The sequence below is a fragment of the Ostrinia nubilalis genome, chromosome 2 (assembly GCF_963855985.1).
Source record: "Ostrinia nubilalis chromosome 2, ilOstNubi1.1, whole genome shotgun sequence".
In the NCBI taxonomy this organism is placed as follows: domain Eukaryota; kingdom Metazoa; phylum Arthropoda; class Insecta; order Lepidoptera; family Crambidae; genus Ostrinia; species Ostrinia nubilalis.
In genome coordinates, this window is record NC_087089.1 from 11519833 (window position 1) to 11532866 (window position 13034).

The following is a 13034-nucleotide window of genomic DNA, read 5'->3' on the forward strand; positions in this document are numbered from 1 at the left end:
ACGCTGTGTGACTTTTATATTTTATTCATGCCGGTGAATATTTGTCACTTTACCTATTTGCCGGGAAGCTTGATGATATGAATATTCAGGGGAATGTGAGTGAAACGAACGTACAGTACGAGAGAGGAGCGACGGAGCCAGGCTGGTGACGACTCGGGCGTGGGCGTGGGCGGCGGCGACAGAGCTACGTAGCTGAAATATCAAGAAATTCGTTTTTCATAACTATAAGAAACTGGTGGCCACTCGCTTGCTTTAAACGCGAATTCTAAGAAATAATGCACACAACGCGACGGGATGAACGAGACAGGGTATCTATCTAGATCATGGAAAACTGCAAACATTGTGTGACACGTGAGTGATGAGCGTTGCGCGAGTCCGCTGAAAGTGATAAGGATTGACTCAAGCTGAAACCACGGGGCAACGTATTATGATGTATCACATAGTCGGCGACTAACGTTCCGATTTGAAAAATGACAGATGTTGACAAAAATGAGGCACCCGGTGCCACTGAACTACTTGATTGCCGTAATGAAATTAAAATAACGATGCGATAGGTGTCCAAGAACAATGGCAACGCGGTTTGAGCAAACATTTCGCGTTATCTTGACAGGTTTACTTAATAACACTGTAAGGTAGCAAATAAGGCTTCCGAGAATTTGTTAGCATACTCTTGAAATAGTACCGCTATCATAAATTCATTTTCATGTGTCAGATAAATGAGATTCATCCAAGTTTTACCTTGTATTAACAGTAGTTTCACTATGCACTATCTCTGATTTCCATAGCTCTATTGTAGTGCGAAAATGATAAGAAAGCTTACGAGTGGCTCTATTAAAAAAGACCTCCGCTTTGGACCGAGTAGGTACTCACTCGATCTCAGTGCTCCAAATGTCGTCTTCGTCCTCTTCGGCGAGCATTTTTTATATGTCAGCGGAACTTTATGATGATTCGCGAGTAGGTACCCGGCGTTTTACGATCTGCAAATAGGCATGCGCCGCTTCCTTTTAGATTGACGAAAACATCTCAGCCCGATCGCTCCCCGAATGACCCTTCCCAGGAAGTACTCCAGTTCGGTAAAACTCGATTAACGAACGAGGATAATTGGAAATGTTACTGGGAGAGAAAGTTAGCCTGTAAAAGTTATCCAATATATTTCTGTAATAAAACAGACTTTTCCGTAATACGATTCTGCATTTTCCAACAATGGACCGTTTAAAAAATCAATTTATATTTTAAACCCATCATTTACGATTTACAATGGCGAAGACAGACGAAATCATCATGCATCATACATTCTTTAAAAAAAATGACAGAACATTTGTTACAACCATTCGAGTCTTACTTAATAAATCAGTCTTTTGGTTGCCATTAACTTGAATAATGCTTTCGCTGTTTGTTATTTTTGAAATTCCTGCATCATCATTTTGTTAGTCACTGATGATGACGCGATTCCGTTATTGACTTATCTCTAACAAAAATTAATCAACTTAAACTCTACATTAAACTTTCCTTTTCTAGTAATAGAATCCAGAGCCATGAAACTCATGACTCCTTACTAAAATGTACAAGAATAATGAGCTTGACATTAAAATTTGACAGCTGCTTGTGGCTGAACTGTCGTTAGAATTTTTTTCAATCTGTAAACAGAATCGCGAGCATACTAAGACAAAAGTGAAATAATAAATGGAATTGTACATACCCTCCTAACCAATTCACAAAAAAACTCATTAATACGAACTAATACACTATTTTCACATAAATAAAACAAGGTACTCTTGTCAAAATTACGAATTTATCAGATCAATGCATTGTAATCGACTGGCGCTTTATCAATTATTATCAATAACCAACGTAATTATTAAATTTATCAAAGATAAATTACAATTCACATCAAAATATGATAATTTTCAATGACTAGAGATCGTTTTAACTAGTCAAATATACAAGGTCGCCTAGGAGCAAGTGACCGCCCCAAATAATTTATTATTCTAAATATTATGAAAAATTATCTAGGCGCAGAGCGACATTGTATCCCAAAATTAAACGATAAGCCGGCGCCGGCCGCAGGGTGGGGACATAGTCATGACTACTTTAGGAAAAATAAGAAAAAAATCTATAATAATTATTTTTTATGTTACACAATAAATAATGAAATTCGTCGAAAATTGACACCCCTTAAGATATTTTACATTACCAGGACCACAATTTTTCAAATACTTGTGTTTTTTTGTTTGTATCGGCATCCTTAAAATTTTGAACGATTTTTACTTTCACTCCTCGTCGTTTCGTAAAAAAAACACACTAAGGCCCAGTTTTTTGATTCGTAGTTAAAATAACAAATTGTTAAATTTTGCTACTAATGGTTAAATATTAACAAAATGTTAACTAGTAGTTAAAAAATGTACTAAAAGTCAAGCTAACCATTGTTCGAAAAACATTTTTTTCTGATATTTAACCACTTGTCATTTGACATCTGTCAAACTTGACCATTTGTTATTTTAACTATGAATCAAAAAACTGGGCCTAACCCACACTAACTAACAAGCGAAGTGCTTGTAAAAATGGTACACATATCTTTTTTGCGACTAGTCTTCTTAGAGTATTATACCATTTTGGAATCTTGGATAGTTGCGTCAACTTTATAAAAAACTTGCCGCAGTAGTGTTCATACTTTTTTTTACAAAACGACGAATCGAAGTGGAGTGAAAGTTAAAATCGTTCAAAATTTTTAGGAAATATCATATTTTGATTAACTTTTGTGTAAAAACTGCTGGGAGTTTTAAGAATTGGGGTGGACAGCAGCACTACTTAAGTTGCCGATACAAACAAAAAAACAGAAATATTTAAAAAATGGTGGTCCTGGTAATGTAAAATATCATAAGGGGTCTCAATTTTCGAAGAATTTCATAATTTATTAGGTAAACTACCCAGTTATTGGCCAACGTCAGTTATTGGCCATACTGCACTTTGTCGGCACAAAATAAGAAACGGGGCAGGTCGGGCCATCTGTATTTTTTATAAAGAACTGCTTTATTAATCAGGTTTCATTTTAGTTAATTTTTTTCCCGTTATTGACCATAGTGCCAATTCTAACAGCATTTTTTTGACAGTTGGTACCCGTACGCCCTCGGAGAAGTATTTATGTAATGTATTTGTTAACGGACGGATTTATTTAAAAAATAGTAATATGGAGTAGTTTTCAGTGTTTTGCAGTGGTTTGCAGTGCTATTGTGTTTTTTAAACGGTAAGTTTCAATATTACAGTATCATATTTAGAGTTAATCTAATAAAACCTCAGTTTTGAGGGGTGGCCAGTAACTGAATGACAATTTGTATTTATTTTTGTTTATTGGCCAGACCGGCCAATAACTAAATTATTCTATGCTCATCGAATTTCTGCGGAAATACACCGTATTTGTAATGTTTTTAAAGTTTAGTATCTACTGGCTAGAAATCATTTATTTCTATCCATAAATTTCAGTTACTGGCATAGGTGGCCAGTAACTAAAAGCAAAGTGTCAATAACTAAATTAACCATTTTTTGTTTCACAGACATCCATTAAATAAACAAGATTGCATCAAAGCGACGAAAGTATTCTCAAGAAGATCTTCAAGGCCTTGAAGTTTATAGAAAACAAGGAAGGATCCATTCGACAAGCAGCAAATATTTTCAATGTGCCAAGAAGTACCAAAAAACACTGAATTCGCCCAAAATGCAGGACAAACGCCAAATAGAAAGACTACCGTTTGCGCTTACTTCCGTATCATCATTTCAGCCATAGGACGTCCACTGCTGAACATAGGCCTTCCCCAATGATTTCCACAATGGCCGGTTAGAGGCGGCCTGCATCCAGCGCCTTCCCGCTACCTTCATGAGGTCATCGTTCCACCTTGTGGGTGGACGGCTTACGCTGCGCTTTCCAGTACGTGGCCTCCACTCCAGAACCTTGCTGCCCCATCGGCCGTCAGTTCTGCGTACTATATGCCCTGCCTATTGCCTGCTATGTCAGCGACTTTAGTTCGTTTACGGATCTCCTCATTTGTGATTCGTTTTCGTAGAGATTTTTGCTTGTGCCCTATCAAAAAGAGAATTATAGAATGTAATCAATGCCAAGAAAAGTAGGTATCATTTGAATTGTATTCCAATTGCTCATAGAGTGTATGTAGGTACCAGAACAGGATGACGATTCCTTTTTGTGTCATTTATGATGATAAAGTTAGAGTAACACTGATTCATCTGATGATGAAGTGGATTATTTATTTGCTGCTGTCTATAAAGAAGCCAAAAAACAAGGGCTTGATTAGATAGTTTTGTTTTTATTTGTTTATTTGAGACTTATATTGAAACTATAGCTCCTAGGTTTGAAATATTCACTTTGTCTATGTGTAAATTATATTGTTTCACGACTGATCTCATACAGTTTTAGATAACGTTGTGTTTTTCATGTTATATTGATTTCTTTAGCTGTAATACATTATTTTTTTCTGTGGCCAGTAACTAGCATGCATATGGCCAGTTACAGAATTTTATGGCCAATAACTAGGATTATTCGTATGTTTTTGAATTAAATAAAAATATACATTCAAAAAGTGTTTAATTGTACTTCATAAAGCCATAAGGTTAAAAAGTAAGATTTCCTGGTCAATTTGATGTCTGTTTTTTGTTAATAAGTTATCGCACTAAGAAACCGTAAAGCTTTGAAGTGGCCAAGAGGCTTAAGTGGCCAGTAACTAGTCGATTTACCCTATGTAACTTAAAAAATATTTTTTTTTCTTATTTTTCCTAAAGTATGTAGTCATGACTATGTCCATCCTGCGGCGCCGGCTTATCCTTGAATTTTGGGACACGTTGTATATCCAGAAAATATGTAGTGTAGCTACATATTTTAAGCTCTACAAATTGCAATTACAATCACATAAATTAATGTATTCTGAAATTCAGGACCAAGTCATACGAAAACATTAATTTGTCGAAGTGTGTGAAGCTACAAACTGTTTCAAAGGGTTTGGTGTTAAAGATGGACAAGGACGATTCGCTTATTGGATAAATGCATATCAGCTTATTTGTAGTCGTAGATCTAATTTGAGTTGTTCCGTTTGCGATGGCTGACGTAAACGCATCCCGGAGCGCGTGCGCCGGGACTAGGGTTGCCAGACTTGCCAGGTGTCTACGGTTTTTTACGGACGTGTCCGGCTAAATATTTTGTCGTCCGGCCTGCCCGTTTTTTTGTTAGGCTAAGTGAATGCGGCGAGAGTTGAAAGTCGTGTGCACAAGTAAAGCCATGACGCGAGTTTTTTTTTTATATTTTTTGTTTTTTGATATCCAGGGTGTTAGGTAAATGGGTATATGAGCCGACACTAGCCCATGTTAACATGGGCATATAAATGGTATGGTGAAGTCAGAAATTTGATATCATCATTTTATTTTTTTTAATTTTCATACAAAATAAATTTTGTAAAATCCGATTTGTATGAAAATTAAAATAATTAAAATGAAAATATCAATTTTCTGACTTCACCATACCATTTATATGCCCATGTTAACATGGGCTAGTGTCAGCTCATATACCCATTTACCTAACACCCTGTATACATTAGCTTTTATAATGCTACGATTAGCTCAAAAGAGGTATGTCCGGGTAAAATGTCCGGCTAAATTAAGTACCGAGTCCGGCTTTTGTGTTTTTGGACCTGGCTGCCCTAGCCGGGACCCTCAAGTGGGTAACGATGCATGCGCGGATGCAAGCGCCTGCGCAGCGTCATCTCGAGAGGTGTCCAGCTGGCGCCGCCGCCAATCATTCAATTAATCGCACTCCCCGCTGCACGAATCAAGTATCAATTACATACGGTCCTCGACCAAAGACTACACTTCACACAACATTGTTATGCTACACTGTCCAGAGCACTGCAGCAAAATTTAAAAAGCTCACAATAAAGCTCGGATAATTTCGTTTAGACGTACGTGACTGCAACACGATAGTACATAAATTGATACCAATGCGGTAGAATTAAAACCAATGATATTCTATTTAATATTTTGTAGCATTGATTAACCAATCAATAGTTAGAGTTAATTAATGCAGAGTATAAACTATAGTGAATACTAATGTGACATCAATAAAAGCCTCATAACAAAATAATCAGATAACATTACTTGCGTAGTTATTTTCAGAAAAAAATATTAGCTGAAAAAACGAAGGCGTGTTAACAACAGCTGTCAGACCACGCTGACGGGTAACGGACAGTCGCATAATAAACTTATCTTATCCAGTTCTTTATTGGCCAAACATGGTAAAGGAGTGATGAGACAAACATCGAACCAGTCTGAGAATTTTTTAAGACGACATAAAAATACTAACATTAAACAGACAACCATGCAAAGCACTTCTTGTAATTCCGTAATAAGTCGTAATTTTCAGGGAATCAATTCACGTTCCACCAGAATTTACAACATCATTTCCAATGCTACGGATCTTTAGGGTAGAGCTACTGAAATGTCATTCGTAACGGCTAATATCAGTGGCTTTATCGAAATCTTGGAGTATCCCCTGAAACAGGGGTTTATCTTTCCCACCTGACAATCAAGTTGATTAAAGCCTGAAATATCATAAGCAAACTGAGAACCATCTGGAATATTCTTAATCACTGAACCCATTCGAACAACCGGAGATTTTTCAGAGAAAAATGAAAACATTTTTGACTTTTTTGTATAGAATTGAGATGTTTTCTACTTCTTGCCCTCTACCTTGCAGATACGTCGATAAGTAATTTTAAACATTGGGTACGTCTCCAAATAAATATTTCCACACCCATCGTTTATACGAGAACCTAGCATACATGTAGGTAGCTGAATGAATCACGCTACATTACGAGATCAAATAAACCAGTTTACCATTTGAATACTGAAAAGGGAAAATGGACACCTGTATCTCGGTGGATTGTGTAAAATCGATTTGGATGCTCTATCTACCCGTCAAAGAGTGGCGATTTGTGTGTGTGGGTGCGCGTGACGGCACGGTTATGCCGCAGAATGGGACAATGTGGCGGGCGGCCTCGTGCAGTCAGCTCGTCACGACCAGCTGACAATGCCTCCTCTGTGGACATAGGCTTATTAATATCATCCAATTTATCAGAAGAATTGCAGGTTTCTTTATTTTTTGGTCTTGAAATTCTAATACTGATTCCTGATATCAAAAAAGCCAATCGTGCATTGTCTAGCAGATCCAATATCAATTTGAAGTGAATGATGCCTGCCTAGAGTAGTCAATGAAAAACTTATTAATACTGATATTTGATGCGTTATTTTGCAGCAAATATGTTTTGCACACATAAACGTCGCATAAAAGTGACAAACGATGAAACGTTAGAAGAACAGCGTTTGAAATAACATCCATAACAATCATTTATGGTAGACAATTCCAACGCAAATGATATTAGAACAAACAATCAGGAAAAACAACATACTAAACAGTTTTAACCGCTGCTTTATAATTTAAAACTGAAAATAGCCGAGATAAAAAATAAAACGTGACTAAATTCCGTATTTTTATTCCGTTGCAGGAAGTGTCAGAAAAAAATGTAAGAGAACCGTAAAACGTCATTGCAGTTGCACTATCTATTCACAACTTTTAAAACATTCATCAGAATCAAGTCATGCTCATGGTTGTGTATTATGCGAGATGACCTTAATAGACTATTTTTGCACTAATCAAGGGTGTACCTTACCTACTTGATTCAATTACGTCCAGTTGCTTATTGAGATCATGCATGACTGCATGAGTCATTAATTTAATTCGAGCGATTTCCAGAAAGCTCGATCTGCACCTGTAATTGGGGAAGGCCTGAGATGCGTATTAACGTAAATATGTAAGGATGCCAATGAGAAAATTTCTCGAGAAAGGCAAACAGACGTCATCTTGTTATCTTTCAGAAATGTTTATACAATATTAACTTTCCACCCTGCTGAATGCGCAAATAGCTGCTTTTGTTTGGTTAAATACCAATTTCTAGTTCTGAAATGGCAAATTAAATTGTTTGTAGCCATCTACTTCGTGCCAAGAGCGGACTTAGTCTTTAGACACACAACAGGGCAGACAAAGGGAACAATGCCGGGAACAGAGAGTAATCCTCCCTTTGGCTGGTTCTTTATTCGCTCTCGACGGCTGTCACCTAAACATTTTATATCGGCCAAGGACGGCGCAGGCCGCAACAGTGCAACAGACTGTTTCGGAAATGAGGGGCCCGTCGCGAATGAATTACCTTTTGGAAACTGGGGCGGCCAAATACCTACCCTGCCACAAGATGTTTCGATCACACCCACACATTACATACTACAGGACAAAGAGTAAGTGATACATTTTAAATACAGGGGTATGAAATCAGGATAGTGATCACTTCTGCTTAAAATATTTTGTTCAAACGTGATCAACCCAAAAAAGCAACTGAAAACTTTCTTTGTGAAGAGTCCAACTCATGAAAGTGAATAATAAGACTAAAAATATAACATTCAATTATAAAGGTTGCTTGTTCAACAGAAACAACTTTTTCGCCAAGGAAGGTTTCCTTAATAGCGGACCAAAACAGGGCTTTTTAATTAAATCACGGTATGAAGGGTCCTGTAAACAAGGGAGATTTAGTTTAGTTTGAAAGGTTGTCTCCTGGCTGAGGCTGCACGGCCGCAGATAAGGAGCAGTGTACACACGGAGATAGCTGGTGTTGTGAAACGCAAATATTTGCCTCACACGCCTATGGAGTCCATGGAAACGTGCACAGTGGCATGTTTGTCATTTTATTCATTAAAAATATTTAAAAAGTGGCAATAATTATTGCCTCTAAAGTCATTTGTATATCGTATTAGAAAATATTACAATCAGTTTTATAAAAAAAATACAGAGAAATTGGGTTCACTTGGTTCCGTTTGAAAATTGGAGCCTTAACTTTGAGGTCTATTTTCGTATTTCCAAAGGTAGACCTACTACGTATCTTAAAAATAATAATATAATAACCAATGTAATGTTATTTTGTAGCCTACCGCGATATTTGAGAACAATTGAATGAAAAATCGTATGCGTCAGATGCATAATTGTCACGGAATTTTTTTACAAAAGTAAGTAGAATTCGTAAACTTGTTACATAAACGCGATTATAATTGGGCCCATTAGGCATGACATATGAGTGACAAATCGAGTTAGCATCAGACGAATGGGGGGCAGCCAGCGATGCCAGGATGCATTCGTACAAATTGCACGTCCTAGATGGGAACAAATTGGATTCTGGGGGGGCGGGCGACGGCGACGAGCGAACAGCGGAACAACACCAAACGCTCGCAATAAAAGGAACCCGTACCAATGAAGGGTCCAAGAAAACCGAGAACAAAGAAAAATTTCCAATGTTATTTTCAAACTTTCATAATAACGAGGCTATTCTAAGAAACCTGAACACTTAGTCTTGATGAGTATGAATAGTAGGAAGACATAAAAATGCAAAACGAAAAAGAAAGACCACCTCAACATTGTAACAAAGCCACAAAGTCTGATGGAGCTCCTTTTAAATTAAAATTTGGCCGTAAATTGAACAAAGAATTTCAAAAATAATTATGATATGTAATTACATATCGCACGTTCATAATCAAACCGTCACTATACGAAATTGGGAGAAATTGAGTTAACAACGCCATCTATCAGCGCTCCGCGAAAAGTGCATGCTGTAAAAATCCCACGCTTAAAGCTCAAATAGTTCGGCAGATATCACTAGTGTCGTTATGGAGTTTAATGGGAAAACCGGCATTTGTTGTGAGTAACAGTGACACGTTTTTAGTAGTGACGGGATCTGGACGGGCACGCCGTGATAGTTATGTAAACTCTGTGTTGAAAAACGTCATTTTTAGCATAAAGACGCTTTTACTCCAAAACCATAAGATGATTCACAATAAAGTAATACGAAAAACGCCTTAAAACAAAAAGTGACAATATTTCTCTTACATTTTTAAAAAGATTGTTCATCACTTTGTAGAATATTGTGTTTATCCAAATAGTGAAATATTAAAACAACAAGAAAGATTTTTAAATGATTAAGTAGTTATAATTTTATCTAACAAAAATGCCACCAGGCAATCCAAACACTAGTAAAATCAAAGAAATTATCAAGGTAATTACTACTTTGTCTAGCGTTTGTGGACTATGAAAAAGCCTTGGATTCGATCGAGATCTGAGCAGTGCTACAGTCTCTCCAACGGTGCCAAATTGACTATAGATACATCGAAGTGTTGACAGGCTTGTACGAAAACGCCACAATGTCGGTTCGTCTCCAGGATCAGGACTCGAAACTCATCCAGTTGCAGCAAGGGGTGAGACAGGGAGATGTCATATCTCCGATACTGTTCAACACCGCCCTGAAAGATGTTTTCAAGCTTCTGAACTGGAGCGGATTCAGCATAAATATCAACGAGTACATAATCCACCTTCGATTTGCGGACGATGTCGTAATCCTGGCTGAGACTGTGGAAGATCTAGGCATAATGCTCGATGGCCTACTGTAGAGCCTCTTAACAAGTGGGCCTGATGAATGAGTATGAAAATGAATATGGACAAGACAAAAAACATGTCAAATGTCCATGTAGTATCCACTTGTCTGGAGACTCTACACTCGAAAGTTTGTTGACCTGGGACAAACAGTCCAGTTACGTAGGTCCAACTTCGAGAAAGAGGTCAATCGTCAATCCAACTCGGCTGGGCAGCGTTCGGGAAGCTTCGTGATATTCTCACGTCCGAAATACCGCAGTGCCTCAAGACAAAAGTTTGATCATGTGTGTTGACAGTGATATTTTATGAATCTGAGAGGTCACCCAAAAGGTGATGGAGCGTGCGATGCTTAGTTAGTTTCCCTACGTGATTGAATCAGAAATGAGGAGATCCACAGGAGAACTAAAGTGACCGACATAGCCCGCAGAATCGCTAAAATCAAGTGGCAGTGGGGCACATAGCTCGCAGAGGTAATGGCCGCTGGATAATGATCCAGAATTTAAACCTACTTCTCTGAGCCTTTTTCCCATGAAAAATCACTATCTAGTTCGTCAAGTTCATCGAGGTCATCAAGTTCTTGTTGTTTAAAGGCTGCCTAAACAAGAGAGTACCTTATTTTCTAAGAAGTTGATTTATGTAATGTAATTTTATAGTCATTTCATGTGTGTAACGTATTTATTTCTGATCGAGAATTTACATTTATTACTGTTACCATTGGTACCACTTAATCCAAATTATTAAGTTTTAAGTTCATTAAAATTACTGATTTTTCTATGTTAGTTTTATTTAACAATAATCATTTTTAAATTTTTCATCGTCAAATTTATATGAAAATAGTGACATTTCTACCGGAATTAGTAATACAACATTAACATGTTTTTAGTTGAAAACTGTCACTGTCTCAATTTTAGTGGAAAAGTGACACTATTTTTAGGGAAAAAATTAAATATTAAATAAACCATTATGATAATTTGAAAGATAATTATATTTCCGTAAAAGCCAAACAAGCCACTACTGGTATTTAACAAAAAACAAAACATTTAATAGCATTTTGTTCATTTTGCAAAGGTTTTAAAATTTGAGCATTTCAAATGCTTTTCCTGAAAAATTGACTTTTTTGTATAGTGACAGTTTGATTATGAACGTGCGATATATTGTTGCAGGTTTAGTATCATATCATATCAGTCACTATATCATACCACGTTTTGTTATTTACATTACACTTCGAATATTTCAGTAAAATCTTTTAGCATCGTAAATCGTGATTCATGTAAAATAGTGTATTATAAGGGTAAAAGTAGTAAAACGGACACTATCGATCCCAAATCCCAAGCTACGTTTCAGGAGAGACAAAAAGCTGAGCTAGTAATTTTGGCAAGTTCACATTCTCTACTTTTTCGGCGTTATGCTCTTCAGAGCCCTCACGTCAAAGCGAGTACTTTGTTGAATTTACGGACGCACGGTCCCACAGACGATTTGATACTTTAATGCCGGGCTCTCTCGGGGAGCAATATAACTTTACGGCGGTTCTCGGGCCCTCAACGCTGCAAGCGTCAAACGAAAGGAAACACATTAGACTTGTTCGGGATATCCGGACCCGACCATACTTGATATCGCGTTTTGTTCTGACGGGAATCAGAGAAAGGTATTTTCGAGGTTTGAAGACTAAGGATTCGGAAAAGAGGCTCTTTACCCATTTATGTTCTATAGTATAGTATAGTATAGTATACATAGTATTATTGTCAGAGTTAAGAAACAGAATGAAGAATGAATTCGAATATTGGAGTTCAAATTGAAGTGATAAATAAATAAACTTTAGAATGTTAATAAAAATTGTGTCACGAAAAAGTTTCTGTTGTCCTGAAAAAACATGTTATAAACTTTTGTTTCACGTGCAGTTTTCATATAAGTTACAAATTCTGCGAGTACCTAGATATAACTTAGCAAAAATATTCATTTATATTTTGAACGATGACGAAACTTTGGAAGCGCAAGTGGCCTCACGCAAAATCATCATCAACTTGCGAAATGTGATGACAAGATTTGAATTGTGTTGGCGACTGACAACGTCGCACGCAACTACACGAGTAAAATAAATTGTCTTACATACTGTAGGAAGGTTAAAAATGTAAAATACCAAATAAAGTCCCTTTATACAATAATTATCAGCGGCATATAGTAAAAGCCATGCTTTCCCTGCTAAAGCATTGGAATAATAAAGCGCAAACAACTAAAATACTGCTGCAACGGAGTCTGGAACGACGTATCCTGAAATAAAGTGCTAAGCTTGTAAAGGAAACTTACTGCCAATGGAAAGGTCCTGTGATTCCTTCTCTAAGGCGGTCTCTAAGAGAGCGCTGCCGCGAGGGCCCCGGGCCCGGCGGCAGCATGGCCGCGCCAGCCGGGACAGCGGCGGCCGGCGGCGGCGGGGGCGGCGCGCGCGCCGGTGAAGACATCCCGCCCGAGCGCGCGGGCGCAGGCCACGCACTACCAGCCCCGCGCTAACATCACCCCA

General features: G+C 37.6%; 1 protein-coding gene across 9 annotated transcripts in view; it reads right to left on the bottom strand.

Moving 5' to 3' along the window:
- LOC135083561 (TLD domain-containing protein 2) overlaps positions 1–13034 on the bottom strand; it is a 127166-nt gene that overhangs the window by 97371 nt on the left and 16761 nt on the right. For 2 of the 9 annotated variants that reach the window (XM_063978439.1, XM_063978345.1), the window contains exon 1: positions 12824–12910. The exons of 2 other annotated variants lie outside the window; for them this stretch is intronic. In XM_063978439.1, the coding sequence (XP_063834509.1) occupies positions 12824–12909 (86 nt within the window). In that variant the 5' untranslated portion in view covers position 12910. Of the gene's footprint in view, positions 1–114; positions 193–870; positions 978–1699; positions 1805–12823; positions 12911–13034 lie in introns of those variants that run through there. 5 more of the 9 variants (XM_063978324.1, XM_063978332.1, XM_063978338.1 and 2 more) reach the window with 5 other exon arrangements.